This window comes from Athene noctua, chromosome Z (assembly GCF_965140245.1).
Source record: "Athene noctua chromosome Z, bAthNoc1.hap1.1, whole genome shotgun sequence".
In the NCBI taxonomy this organism is placed as follows: domain Eukaryota; kingdom Metazoa; phylum Chordata; class Aves; order Strigiformes; family Strigidae; genus Athene; species Athene noctua.
The window spans coordinates 16,517,316-16,532,956 of record NC_134077.1 but is presented as its reverse complement, the minus strand read 5'-3'; the positions used below and the strand labels follow the sequence as shown (position 1 = coordinate 16,532,956).

The window sequence follows — 15,641 nt, the reverse complement described above, 5'->3', positions numbered from 1 at the left end:
CAGCTATATCAACTTCCACCACACCGTTTTCCTTCCTATCTAGGGCAACATATTTTTATTGCACTCACCTTTGTTTAAATTATTAAAGGACTGTGTTAAGCTTTTGAAATAGATACACAGGATGTATTCTTTTGATGCCCTCAGTGAAGAATCTTTTTTTTTTAATTATTATTATTATTGTTACTATTTGTTAGGAAGGGCATTGCCTGCAAGACAGATACTTTAGGGGTAACATTTTCAGCATAAACATAATTTAAGCTGAGAAGTTCAAAGAAACTTTTGCACCTAAAACAACCAAGAAAGCAGCAAAAGATGGAAAGGAAGTACAAGTAACTAACAATTGCCATAAAAACGTTATATTGAAAGAAATTTCCCTAAATCAGAAATTGGGTTTTATTTTTATTCTGGGATAGAGATGTCAGGTAAAAAGCAAACGGTGAAGAGGAGTGAGAACAGCATTTTCACTGCGGTGTGAAATGTTGGTTTCTTAGGACATTCAAATATAAGAAAAAAACATAGAAAATATAAAATAGTCTGAGATGTTCCAAATGACTTTTTGGAGTGAGATGAAAGGACTGATGTGTGTAGAGAGCAAAAGGGTTATTTTAGCTGGAAACATGAATGGAGATTGAATCCTTAAAAAAGATGTGTAGCACTATATTTCTTTTAAGAAATTTACATTTAAAATAAATATATAAGATCAGTAACAGCAATTGGATTTTCTGATGCTGCTCTGAAGTTGAAATGCACCAGGGAATTAAAGTAATTTTGTGTTATCAGACAGGCAGAGCCTCCTGGTGCATGACTTCCTGAAGGTGAAATTCCTCTTCTCATTGTGCTAGGGAAATAAGGTTGTATGATCTGTGTGCTCAGTGACTGATCCTCACTGCAATTTTATTTTTGAATAAATTGACTGCTTTTGAGGTGAGGAGAAAGAGTGACTTAAGAAGTGAAGTACAGTTTGGGATGAGTGTGACAGAATAAATTTTATGCAACTTTCTATATAGTTTCTATAGGGAACTTTGTAACTACTAAGTTTTGTTTGAGAGAAGATACATGACTGTAGTAGATAAGGGAGCCAAGTGTACCTGTATGGGATCCTGCATGCGATTCTGCAGGACAGTATGCAAAATCCTGTTAAGGACAATGTGCTCCAGTAGCTGCTTCTGAGGCTGTAAGAGGAAGGATTATAGATCTTGATGAAATGAGGCAGAAATAGCTTTAACCATTACAAATCTGCTCTTGACCTTCTGTTGACATCCCTTTCTCATGTGAATGCTTACTCAGAATTCTGGTGTCTGCATGCAGAAATCTTGTGTCTCCCTGTTTCTATTTGATAGCCTTCAAGTTTTGAAATGGTAAGAGCAGTGCCAACCACCTGAGTGATACACAGAAGTATCAAACCCTGGTTTGAAAGCAGCTCAAGCTGCCCCTGCTTGTTCTTGCACTACAAAGCACTGCACAGTTTTGTTTAACTCCAGTACTTTAACTACACAATACTCTAGTTATACAAATCCATTAAACTGCCATTAGATATTGGCTGGTCTGTTACATTTGTTTATTACCTTTTAAAATGAGAGGTCAGGATCTGATGGTTTTGAGAGGGATTTTCCCTCAGAGGGGGTTGTGAGATGGGATTATCCTGCTTTGAGTGATCCTATACAGGAAATTGTGGCATTTGTACTTTTATTCTTTTTTTAATCCCTTCCTTTGCCCACAGGACTCCTCTTTCTATTCTGTTCCAAGCTCTTTTAGTTTAAAACTGGTGGAATTTTTTCCTATGGAGAGTGAGAAATACAGGTTGTTTCCAGGCAGAACACATTTTATTCTCAAGGCTCTGGCACTACAACACTTAAAAGGTTGCATCAGAATTAGATTTTTAATTTTTTTTAGTAGGTCAGAGTTGGAGAGTGGAGCAAACTTTTACAATAAGTCAAGTTCTTAACATCTAGAGTATAAATTCAGAGAACTAGATCAGAGAAGCTTGTTTCACTTCCTCTCATGCAGTTTCCAAAATGCCTGAGTATGCATAGAACTGGGGTATCTTCTTAAAATAGTCCTAACCTTAAAATAGTCCTCATTAGGCATGCAGTTGAGCAGTCTTTCTGACTGCATGTCTGTCCATGCAGCTGTTGTGAGTATTGTGGTAGGTGAAGAGCTGGTGCCAGCAATGCTCTGCTCAGCCCCTCTCCCTTCACATGTAGCACTGCAGCATGTGCTATGGCACATTGGGGCTGGCAAGGAAGAGGACAGTGGTGCTGTTGTAAAAGTGGGTTCATCATTTCCGCTTTAGTACTTGAAAATGGATACTGTATAGTAGTAGCTTTTTGAATCTGGCCTTTTGAAAGGATGCCAGGAGGTCCCAGCTGGAGTCTGACATGGATCCTAATGTGATGGAGTAGTAACATCCATTAAGTGAGGTTTGGCTGTGACTCAGTGGTTATCTCCTCTCATCTACATTTATTTATTGTGCAAAACAAATACTTCTTGGCTCACTCAGCATCATATCTTGATTTTTAAGTTGGGTTTTTTTCCCTTTTTTGAGTAAGATAGTAGTATTTTTTTGTGGGGGGAGTATAGATTTGTATTACCGTACTTATATATACTTTACATTCTTTTTATCCCCATCACCATAGCTTATAAAGCCAGGGTTAGGGGATACACTTACTGATAATTTGGGTACAGTGTAAAGAGAAAGAATAGAGGGAAAGCAGTATGATACATTACTTTCTTCATCTGATCATTAGTGGAAAGACAGTTCATTTCTGACTACCTAGAGAAGGAAGCAGTATGGCAAACGTGGTGGTGTAAGAATACCAAAAGAGTGAGATTTGCATAGGAAAGGGATATATTTCATTAAAGCAATCGATAGACTTAGAAAGTACAGACAACCTTTTTGGAGCTCCTCAGGAGTGATGTTTTCAATAGGATGCATATATTGTAACCACATGTGTATGTGAATTGCAGAATGCTGGATACTGGTTTGGCTTCTTAAAGGATTATTTTAATATTCTTCAATATTTCTTATCCTGAAATCTGAAGCCATTTTGTGGATAATTACATCATACTGGATTGAGACAACTAGTTGCAGATATACATCACTTTTTGTGAGGTGCTTCTGGATCATGTCTTTGTTCGCTCAAAGCCAGGTTGTGCCATGTGTGACTTTTTGTTAATTAGTAAGGCTTTTTAAATGAGCAGATAATGTAAAACAACACCACTTGTTAGGCTGGTATTTGTAGCTGTTACCTGTAAAATGTCTTAAAAAGGAAGTTTTGCATGTATTCAGTGCCTTGGAGGAAATGAGGTCTGAGCACTAGACTCCTAAATTTTAATTGTAGCCTTGATGTTTGCCCTTGAAAGCTGGAATTTTACTTTTGTCTCCAATTCCTTATGTCTAAAGTTGGGGGAGATGATAATTTTTTTCTATCTAAGTCATTAAAGTTTATTAAGTGCTTTGAATACAACAAAACTCTGTTCTAAATGCCGATTATTATCTGGCTTTTTCTACACAGTGTTGACAATTTTGGACTTGGTCTTCTACTTCAGAGTAAGCAGATAAAACGCATGGTGTCATCATATGTTGGAGAGAACGCTGAATTTGAACGCCAGTATTTATCTGGTGAGCTTGAAGTTGAGCTTACACCTCAGGTAAGGAGTGTCTCTAGGAGGCCATTGATTTCATCTAAAATACTGGTAAAATAATGCTTAAGTGCTCTTTTAAAATTATTTTGCAATCCAAATGTTTTGCCTGTGTGCAAGTGTGCAGTAAAGACACATGGAATTTGCCATCTGTGGTGGATTGACCCTGGCTGGATGCCAGGTGCCCTCCAAAGCTGCTCTATAACTCCCCTCCTCAGCTGGACAGGAGAGAGAAAATACAATTAAATGCTTGTGGGTCCAGATAATGAGAAGGAGAAATCACTCACTGATTACTGTCATGGACAAAACAGACTCACCTTTGGAAAATTAGTTTAACTTATTACCAGTGAAATCAGAGTAGGATAATGAGAAATAAAATCAAGCCTTTGAAAGACCACCTTCCCCCCACCCCTGCCTTATTCCTGGGCTTAACTTTACTCCCAATTTCTCTACCTCCTCCATGGCAGTGGCACAGGGGATGGGGGTTGTTGTCAGTTCATCACCCGTTGTTTCTGCTGCTCCTTCCTCCTCAGGGGGAGGACTCCTCACACCCTTCCACTGCTCCAGTGTGAGTCTCTCCCTCAGGGTGCAGTCCTTCAGGCACAGGCTGCTCCAGTGTGGGTCCCCCACGGGGTCACAAGTCCTGCCAGCAAACCTGCTCCAGTGTGGGCTCCTCTCTGCAGAGGTCCACAGGTCCTACTGGGAGCCTGCTCTGGTGTGGGCTTCCCACAGGGTCACAGCCTCCTTTGGTCATCCACCTGCTCCAGTGTGGGTTTCTCCATGGGCTGCTCCACCATGGACTTCCATGGCCTGCAGGGGCATGGCCTGCCTCATCATGGGCAGCAGGGGAATATCCACTCTGGCACCTGGAGCACCTCCTCCACCTCCTTCTTTTGGGCCCTTGGTGTCTGCAGAGTTGTTTCTCTCACACATTCTCACTTCTCACTCTTCTGACTTCTGCTGGTGTTATGCAGGTTGTGGTGTTTTTCCCCCTTCTTAAATACGTTGCCACAGAGGCACTACTGCCATTACTGATAGGCTCAGCCTTGGCCAGTGGCGAGTCCATCTTGGTGCCAGTTGACACTGGCTTCCCTGAACATAAGGGAGGCTTCTAGTAGCTGCTCACAGAAGCCATCTCTGTAGCCCCTCTTGTAGCCCTCCCCTACCAAAACCCTGCCATGCAAACGCAGTATACCATTTTAGGCTCATGGGCTGTATGCTCCAACTGGTATGTTGCAGAACTTAATGGTCATTATGTGTGAATTCCTCTTATGGCTTGTTACATTATATTCATTTTAAGTGTATATATATATATATATATATATGTGTGTGTGTATTTTATTTTGCAATGTTTGATTTTCATAGAATTGTAGAATATCAGGTTGGAAGGGACCTCAAAGATCATCTTATCCAACCTTTCTTGGCAAAAGCATGGTCTAAACAAGATGGCCCAATATGCTGTTAGCTTTTTTTTTGTCGTTCCTCCCAGACTGTAGAAAAACACATGATGCAGGCTCAATATTGTGGCCCATATAAGGGGAAAAAAGTCAAGGAGTTGCTGAATTCCAGTATTAGTGGCAGCTTTCATGTGCTCTTACGGATGTTGCATGTGCAGTGTCTGCCATCTAGTGGGTAGGAATCAAATTAGGATATTTCAGTTTATTGTGAAAACTCTTTTGGGCTTGTTCATTAAATCTTAACTAAATTAATCTCTGCACAGTGTTATGAGCCAATATTTACAGCTTTACTTGTTAGCACCATAGTTTTAATTATTTAGCACTGCCAAGCTGCCCAGATCTTAATGCAATGAGATCCTAAAATTCTGAATATCAGTTACATTATGTTGACATTGAGTTTTGTGAAATTAACTACTCTAAAGCCTACAGCATGTTAGCGTGTTGCATTTCCAAAGGTGACATATCATCTTTGGGCTTTAAACAGCTATTGATTTAAGTCTCTGGGAAAAGCACCAGCCATAAGTTTTTTGGAAGAGAGCATCTTGGGCTCCCTCTCTTAGTAATGTCTCTTAGAATCCAGAGATGGGCAGAAAAACTCTTTTTATACCCAGTCAGCTGACATGGAAATATCGAGGCATTTGCCACTTCTCATGTTTAAAAAGTCATTTTTTCCTTCTTTCTACTTAATGTTCAGTGCTTTCATCTAGAAAACCTTGAACTGCTTTGACACGTAATTGGCTTAGTGGACTGCACAGACAAGCTCTGTAGGTCCAGCATGAAAATACTGTGCAATAGTAAACAGTAAGGTGAATTAATGACTTCCTAAGAGATAGAGGAATTTGAAATATTTTTGTCTTTTGGAAATGCTCTTCAAGTTTGTATGACTTTAGGCAAAATAGGGAACTGTTGTGTTGTTGTTAACACAGTAAGGGAGGGGTCTTGAAATGCTGCTTGGAACACAGGACTTTGTATTATTGCATCTGATTCACATCTGATTCTTGCCACCATTTTGTAAACTTACCAGAAGTCATTGTGTTTCTTGCAGGATAAGTGGGTAAAATGCAGCCTAGGGTTTGGAGGCCATCAAGCTAGATAATTGTCCATTATGGTCTTGTCTTGCTTTGAATACAGAAAAATATTTTAAAAAAAAAAAAAAAAAAATAAGAGAGAGAGAAAGGACACTAATGAAAAACAGGCAGACATATCTTTGGCCATAAATCTGTAATTAAGTGAGGAGGAATTTGGGATGTTAATATCCATGGTACAGCTGAACACAGAACAGAGTGCAGATGGAGTGGTCAAATAGAGTAGAAATGCTGTTTTGTCAACGTCTTGGTATTCTTTGCATGGGCAACCCAGATCACTGGACTCCCTCTTCCTTTCTCAATCTTCTACTGCATGGCTGTTTCAACTTGGAGTAGGGTATGAAGTTTTTCTTAAAATGTTAGAAAATGAAACATAAATATGTAGGACTGTTATAAAAGAAAAACCTAGTATATGTAGCCAGGTGGGAAGGAGAAAAAAAACCTCTGTACTTTTCGCAGAGTAGTGGACTGGGAAACAAGCTGAAGGAGAGTCGGCACAGCAATGTGCTGGGGCTTGGGAGTTGACAGGGAGTTGTGTAATGCTCTTGAGCAATTTATGGCCATGTGTGAAGCATTTCTTGTCATATCCAGTACTAGTCCCACAAAGTAGAGCTAAAATGGGAGGGAGAAATAGCTGAGTTCAGAAAGAAAATCTCCAGATGACAGGATTTAAAAATAAGTTCATGGAAGCCATTCATCAAAATTTGCTTTGTTGTTCCCAAATGACTAGTTAAATATGTTTTCCCATAGGGTACTCTTGCTGAACGTATCAGAGCAGGAGGAGCAGGAATTCCAGCATTTTACACCAGTACTGGCTATGGGACGCTGGTGCAGGAAGGGGGTGCGCCTATCAAATACAACACAGATGGCACCATTGCCATTGCCAGCCAGCCAAGAGAGGTAAGACATCAGTTTGTTATTAGGAAGCCTTCTGCATTGAAAACTGAATTTCTTACCTATTTCTAAGATAGTAGTTTAAACACCTCGTGACCAAGTTTAACCTTGCTATGTTGAATTAACAGGATATCTGTGGCACCAGACACATTAGTTTTTCTCTCACTGCTTAGTTTTGTCCTATGTGATGTGTTAGAAAAGTTTTTACAGCTTTAGGGTGACGTAGTATCAAGAACTGGTCCAAGCCGCTGAGTACTCTTCACTTGACAGCTTTCTGAGCAGATTTACTGTGTATTACAACAAAACCAGGCCACTGAAGTGCACAGTACGGATTGAGAACAACCTCCTATTAGTGGGGCAGGTGCTTCATAAATACTGTGGTATGGAGTAAGCAGCCCTGCAGCTGTACATAAAAGCTTTAGCATTAGAAGAGATGGGACATTTTCCAGTTAAAGAGGGAAGAGCTCAGTTGACACAAACTTTTAGGAAATGCGTTTGTCAGCAGTTGAAATGCAATTTAGTCTGAGTATCTGAAATTGCAAAGAAATAAAAAGTGTGGCTTCCGAGTGAGAAATGAGGGCTTCATACTCAAGTTGGATGTAGAATTTGGAGAAGGAGAGAGATTTCATTGCCATAATTGTACTTGAAGAAATGGATGGACCCTGATGATCTCTGCTCCCATTAGGTTGCAAATGGGATTAAATTCTACCTCAATAACATCTCTGGGGTAAAGTTAATTTCCCCTGCCATGGTTTCCGTGTATTTTATACATGGCTATTTTCAGTATCTAATCATTAACTTAGTCTTTTTTTCTCTTAATTTTCTTACTGAATATGTCATTATGATGTTTTACCTTTTGAAGGAATGTTTTGTTTATAAAATAGCTTATAATTTTGACAACGCTTTTCTTCTACTTTTAAGATTTGTGGAAAAGTCTCTCTCACTCCCCTCAGTCTTTTGGGAGGCTAATAACATGACTAGCATGATTTGATGAAATCCATTCTCCAAATCCATTTCAAATGCAAGTGTCATTTCATAAAAGCTCAGATCTCCTTTTACAGACTGAAAAACTGACTTCTGATACACTTTTGTCAATAATTCCTTCCCCTCCCAGAAATTTTAAATACTCTCAAATAGTATTTATGTATACTCTAGCCTTTGACATTAAGAGAAGTGCTGTTTCATGTTTCTATATAGGATTAAAGTACTAGCTGTTTGTCACTTACATGTTCCGTCTTCAGGCACAATATCATTATAGATTTTGATCATAAATGTGGAGAAAACCAAATTAAATTCAGCCTCTCAGATGATGTGATTTGAGTACTCTGTCTCAAATCATCTTTGGTTTAGATTTGGAGTTTCTGGTGGTGGACAGTGATGATGATCTTTTTCAACAGTTCTGCTTTAGCATTTCAGTTTTTGGTTAATTGGTAGATGTGCAGGAAAAAACATGTCTATTTCCGGTAGATGGAGCAGCAGGAATATGGATCTGATTCTCGTTCTGTTTTATTAAATAGTGACACTATGATAAAACTGGGGTTTACAGCCTTTCTGTGCTTCTCTGATTTATTCAGTTCTTTTCTCCGTAGGTGAGAGAGTTTGATGGCCGTCACTTTATTCTGGAGAAGTCGATTACAGGAGACTTTGCTCTTGTGAAGGCATGGAAGGCTGATCGTGCAGGAAACATAATTTTCAGGTATGATTTGTTTGCCAGTGGGAAAAGATTCTTTAATGGTTTAGATAATGAAAGAGAGGAGAATCCTGTCTTCTGTCTGATGGCAAAATAATGTTTTCTTGATTTCACTTTCTTTCGTATTGCCTTTCCCTACTGTCAGATTACACTGCTATAAAAAACAAAGTATAATTGCTTTTTTTAATGACTTTTGAGAATTCAAACATAGCTGTGAAATAAAACATTGGTAGTTAAAAATGAGACATGGCAGACCGAAGTCATTATGATGACTGTGGAGAGATGTAGTGTCATTCTGTTTGGTTCAATTTTCATGTTAGTTTGGGTCCTTTTCCTTGTGCAATTGAAGGCTGACCCAAGAAGTGATGGTTCATACATATCAGAAGAGAAGGGAGCTGATTCAGTCTCCTGGCCAGTCAGTGATGCGAAAACTTGATTCTGTCCCCAGAAAAGTATGTCAAGTCAATTTGATCTCGCTGGCGTAGAAAGAAGTATCATATGAAATACTTTTGTAGTAAAAAGTTTGGGCGTTGTACTAGAGATAACATCATTTATTTGAGTTGCTATATTTGTGGTCTGGTATGTCCTGAACTGAAGCAGGAGAGGTTTGCTTATCTTTAACATCTGGTTTTCATTTGTTTGTTTTATGGCTATCAGATGAAAAGGTAAGTGTTATGGTAATCAGCTGCAGGTTACTACAAGAAGATGTTGAATGATGCAGTCTGTATTTGTATACATTAAACAAGGAGTTGAAAAAGCAACTGAAAAATATGTGGATAAAATAATACTGATAATGTTTTTCTTTATATATTTATGCATATATTCACATAAATTTTTATCTATGTAACTTATGGAAATAATAATAATAATATTAAATAAAAATACTTGAAAATTAAAAAAGAAGTTTTTATTTTACTCAACTCTTGACATCCTGGCTTGCCCACTGGCAAGACATGATGGTTTCTGATTGAAAACTGAACTTTCCTGTGTGTGCACATGAATTTGATGGCTGCTAAACTCCTTTCCTTAGACTTTGGGACACGGAATACAGGAAACAGTCTTCACCCTTGCGCTTGTCTTTGTTTGACCTTAAGCCTCTATTGTCTGTGCTTTTACCCCGTATCTATGTAGTGATGCTCACTCACTCAGAAAAATTCTTTCATTCTCCACAGAAACAGACTGGTTGCATTCTCCCCCCCTTTATGGCCTGTTGGTCTCTCTTTATGGCTTTTCCTCTCCCTTCTGTTCCTTTCAGAAGTCTTCATATGTCTCTCACATTCACACAGTACAGTTGATACCAGATACTACTTCCATCTGGAGTGGAGACCTAAAAATCTTGAGTCCTTCTTTCAAGTGTAACTAATCAAAAATGGAAACATCATCATCCAGTATCTTATTTCATGTAGAGTATTTCTAGCTTAAAAGAATTTGCTCATAATCAGCAGTGACCTTTTCTGGCTTTAGATGAGGTGCAGATTACCTGATGGCCTAGAACAGAGAAACATGGGCTCATCTCATAGCCTATGGGAGGGATCAGAGGAGGAAACTGTTGTACATTCAAATGTAACAGCAATATCTCTGTGATCTACAGGACTGATGAAAAGGAAAATGTATTTTTGACATCATGCAACATACTGAGTATGTATTGACTGCCAGTGGGACGCCTCTGTACTGTTTTAATATGACTTCTGTTTTTGTTTGCTGAAATATTTTGCATAGCCTGTATAGACATAGGCTCTGTGTTTACTCACATCTGCCACTGCTTTCATGGCAGTGTGGTACTATTTATAGTGTGTATCCCATGACTCTGGTATCTGTGGAGCCAATAAGAATGGAGTAAGTGTCTGCCAGACCGTCAAGCTAAGAGCTTTTTTAAATTTGAAGGATGTACTTTAGGTAGACTTATTTGGACGACAGGCCAGCATGAGTTTTTTTGCCTGTTTTCATACATGAAGCTATACTATTTTCTTGGGAATCCAGAATGGCACCAGCTCCTTTAGAAGGCATTTTTTTAAACAAGGTTTTCTACATGATACTTCATGTCACGTAGCTCTTTTGTTCCATACAGCATGCCATGTCTGCTTTCCTTCCAGGCATCTTTATGCTGAGTGGACTGTCCTGCACCACAGCTTTTGCCTAACAAGACCTGTATCGGGCCCAGTAGATGATAATTCTTAGCAAAAATTGCTGCACCATTACTAAGACAAATAATCCAAGACTTCCTCGACCATAATGAAGTAATCCCACCATGTTCCTGTGATAGCTGAAAGGGTGTGTATATGGGCCTTTAGCTTTGTTAGTCTGATGCAGGTACTAGTTCTATTTAGTAGAACAGAGTGTCTCCAGGTCTTAAGCTTCTTTGCAGCTTTGCTTATTAGGGACAACAGCAGGGAGTGCCACTGCTTTTGTGGACATTCTACCTCCTTTGGATCCCCTCCCGTTTCATCTGGTACCATCTGCTTTGGAGTTGTTCTAGCCCAATATACTTCCAGTTTACAAGTGGAGGTGTGGTTTGGTGCCGATGAAAGTATGCTCTTGACAAAGGAACAGAGGTGCTGAAGGGACAACCTGAGTCAGGGCCCCTGCTATCACAGACAGTCATGTCAGGTTCACGCTTCAAGTGGTTCTGCAATACATAAATTCAGTTTATATCTGAGGTGTCCCTTCATCTCTGCACCATTAGGTCCATAGTGGATGTAGATCATTGGTTTAGTCCACTGTAAGCTAGTTTGCTACCTTTTTCCTTTGGGACAAAAGCTGTTGCAAAACCTTTGGGTTAGTCTAGGAATCCATTGCTGGAACAGTGGACTTTGCAGACATTGCTGAGTCGAGATGTCCAGAAAACTATCTAAAAATAAAAAGGCAGACTTAGCTAGCTAGTTTCTGCATTTCATACTCCAAAAACCTGAACATTATTCTGTGCTGGAAAATAAGCGTAGAGTTTCTGGTTTTTCTTCTTCTGTATAATGTGTTCTTTAGAAATAAGACCTTTGATCTTATAAAAGACTGCTGCTTTTGAAAAAACTTTACCAACCCAAGAACATTCTAAATTGCATAAGCTTTTATTAATAGGGTCACAATCAAGCCCTTTAACTCTTAATAATTTGTCATTGAAATGTTTTCTTGTAACTTTTTCCCCTATGTAAAAATAATTTTATATCAGTTTCTTTTACTGGCAGACCTACGATCTTGAGAAAGTCTTTGGCTCAGAAAAGTAGTCGCTTGGGAAGAAATACTGAATTCTTTGTTTCACCATCTGCCTTCCCCTGTCTATATCCGTTCTCCTGTTATTTTAATTCAGCTTTTGTAACTCTGGTTTTCTCCTCATTTTATACTCTACCTAGTGCAGGGTAGTTTTACCTAAATCACTGGCAGCTAGTATTGTATTTGTTCACTAAGAGAAGGATATAAATTCAAGGGTTGGTTGGGGTTTTTTTGGTTTCCTCTTCTTACATCCTTTTGTGTTTATACAGCCACAGAGGAGACCCATGGACAAAAGATACTGTACCTTCACAGCTGCTGTGTATTTCCAGTAAAACAGTATTTCCCCAAGTTATGTGTCATTGCGAATAGCTTTGATTCTGTAGATCTCTGCACTAGAAATCCTGTTGAAACTGCGTGGTAGTTTTAAGATTTGACCATGTCAATTCTCAACCTCCCCCAAAGCCACGAGGTGGCGGCAGCATCCCAAAGTTCAGTATGGCCATACCACTAGGCAAGGTCATTGCGCTGAAGGGCAAAGGAAAGAGGAAAAGGCATTGGGAAATGAGGATGGTCAGAAAAAAAATGCTTCTGTGAAAAGGGAAAAGGGGGAAAGGAAGTTTTCACTTGTTTTAAACCCTAGTTTCATGCATTTTGATGAGGAAATTTCAAGAAATCTACAAAGAGAAAAATGACAATCCATCAGTGGAACCCCACTAAAATATACACAATTTCTCTTAAATATTATGCTGCACAGTTTTATATGCTTTCTGAAAAATATAGAGAGGGGCTGACAAAGGTTCGTTGTTTTTCCCTGTACCTACTAGGATCTCAGTGCAGATCCCAGCATGGTATACATGTCATGTATTACTTTTATTCCCTAGAGGTAGTTCTTCCTTGTTACAGAAATACTGTGCAGGAATCATTAGGATGAATGCCAGAGTCTTGCAGTGAGTGCCAGAACTGGCATAGCTTTTTTAATCAAGAGAACTAGATTAAATTGACTACTATGCAAAGTGCTATCCCAAGTCCTAGTCTGAATTATGAAGGCATATGTGGGACTTGAGAGGCTGTTAGGACCTGTAACTGGGCCCCCTGTGGAGATTAATTTTATTCTTTGTGCAGTGAAATAATGGGAAGGTACATTGTACAAAGCCCAGATTGCTGCTGCTGCTCTTGGATCTAATAAATGAAGATATCAGTAGCATACTCAATTTCAGTTGAACAGTGTGCTGGTTAAAAGTCAAAAGAGCTGTAGTAAATATTTTCTAATGTAGCAAGATACTTAATTTCATAGACATCTTACACAATTACGTAATACTTTTTACTTCCTCCTTTTTTTTTTTTATTAATCCTCTAGCTATTTGTGGTGTTTGTATTACAGACATACCTGTAGCCTATCTCTGAAAAGTCTTTCCTTGTACTATTACAGCTTTTAATATTTATTAATTTTCTTCTCTTTCGCAGGAAAACTGCAAGAAACTTCAATCAACCTATGTGTAAAGCTGCCCAGACAACTGTGGTAGAGGTAAGGAACTGAAACATAGTAAGCTCTTTACCTCTACAATCAAGAAACCCCTTTGTTTTGCATGGTATTCTAGGGACAGAGTTCCTCTTCTCTTGACTTACTGGGGGATTTCATGTCAGAGACAGTGGTCTAAACTCCTTGGATTGCCTACTCCTAATGCTATGTTTTAGTGGTTAGTTCACCATGATTCCTCAGTTTATTACTGTTGTAATCCTGGCCAGGACTTGATGTTTACTGTGACCAGCCTCTGAAAGGCTACAGCCCTCAAATCTCATGGAATCGTAGAATAGTTTGGTTGGAAGGGACCTTAAAGAACATCTAGTTCCAACCCCTTCTAGTAGACCAGGTTGCCCAAAGCCCCATCCAACCTGGTCTTGCACACTTTCAGGGAGGGGGCAGCCACAGCTTCTCTGGGCAGCCTGTTCCAGTGCCTCACCACCCTCACAGTGAAGATTTTCTTCCTTGTATGTAATACAAATATACTCTCCTTCAGTTTAAAACCATCACCCCTTGTCCTATCACTCCACTCCCTGATAAAGAGTCCCTCCCCATCTTTTCTGTAGGTGCCCTCCAGGTACAGGAAGTCCCCTATAAGGTCCCCTGGAGCCTTCTCTTCTCCAGGCTGAACAACCCCAACTCTCTCAGCTTGTCCTAATAGGGGAGGTGCTCCAGCACCCTCATCATCTTTGTGGCCTCCTCTGGACTTGCTGGACAGGTCCGTGTCCTCTGTATGTTGGGGGCCCCAGAGCTGGACACAGCACTGCAGGCGGGGTCTCATGAGAGCAGAGCAGAGGAGGAGAATCCGCTCCCTCAACCTGCTAGCCACGCTTTTCTTGATGCAGCCCAGGATAAGGTTGGCTTTCTGGTTTGTGAGCACACATTGCTGGCTGATAGTCAGTTTTCCATCTGCCAGTACCTCGAATTTCTCTCCTCAGGGCTTCTCTCAATCCACTCATCCCCCAGCCTGTATTTGTGCCAGGGATTGCCCTGACCCATGTGCAGGACCTTGCACTTGGCCTTGTTGAACTCCATGAAGTTTGCACAGGCCCACCTCTCCAGCCTGTCCAGGTCCCTCTGGATGGCACATCCCTTCCCTCCAGCACACTGACCGCACCACACAGCTTGGTGTCATCAGCAAACTTGCTGAGGGTGCACTCGATCCCACTGTCCATGTCTCCAACCAAGATGTTAAACAGTGCCAGTCCCCACACTGACCCCTGAGGAACACCACTTGTCACTGCTCTCCACTTGGACATCGAGCTGTTGCCTGTAACTCTTTGAGTTCAACCATCCAGCCGGTTCCTTATTCACTGAGTGGTCCATTTGTGAAACCCATGTCTCTCCAATTTAGAGACAAGGATGTCATGTGGGAGAGTGTCAAATGCTTTGCAAAGTCCAGGTAGATGACATCAGTTGCTCTTCCCTTGCCCACCAACACTGTAACCCCATCATAGAAGGCCACCAGACTCATCAGGCTCGATTTGCCCTTAGTGAAGCCATGTTGGCTGTCACCAATCACCTCCTTATTTTCCATGTGCCTTAGCGTAGATTCCAGGGCGATCAGGTCCATGATCTTGCTGGGCACAGAGGTGCGACTGGCTGGCCTGTAGTTCCCTGGGTCTTCTCTTAAATTCCTTTTTAAAAATGGGGTTATGTTTCCCCTTTTCCTGTCAGGGGGACCTTCACTGGACTGCCATGACTTCTCAGATATGATGGATAGTGGCTTAGACACTTGTCACGTCCCGCTCAGATGAGGGAGACAAGTGACTCAGATTCATAAATCCCCAACAGAGTGGACAATGGTGAGACAAGTCTCAAAGTCCAACCATTTATTGACTTCCCACAATGTACTAATTGGATACATGATAATTGGCTAAGTATATAATGAGTTGTGGCAAGCGATACAATATGCCTTTCATATCTTAATGGCAGTGAAGGAAAAGGGGAAAAAGGAAAGGAGGGAGATGGAGAGAATAGAGGAACAGACATCACCAGTCTGGGTTCCTGCATCGATCCCTCTAGTGAGTGCTCCAGGAAGCATCCGTCATCTTCGCTTCAGTTCACTGTTTGGCTTCCCCCGACCCTTGCCCCCCTCCGTTTATACATACTTTCCTGGGGTCTGTCCCTAGGTCGACCCACATACC

General features: G+C 40.4%; 1 protein-coding gene across 2 annotated transcripts in view; it reads left to right on the top strand.

Annotated features, from left to right (window-relative positions):
* Positions 1-15,641, top strand: part of OXCT1 (3-oxoacid CoA-transferase 1) — a 100,431-nt gene that overhangs the window by 14,022 nt on the left and 70,768 nt on the right. For both annotated transcript variants that reach the window (XM_074933080.1, XM_074933079.1), the window contains exons 4-7: positions 3,516-3,651; positions 6,935-7,084; positions 8,668-8,774; positions 13,437-13,497. In XM_074933080.1, coding sequence (XP_074789181.1) covers positions 3,516-3,651; positions 6,935-7,084; positions 8,668-8,774; positions 13,437-13,497 — 454 coding nt within the window. The remainder of the gene's footprint in view (positions 1-3,515; positions 3,652-6,934; positions 7,085-8,667; positions 8,775-13,436; positions 13,498-15,641) is intronic.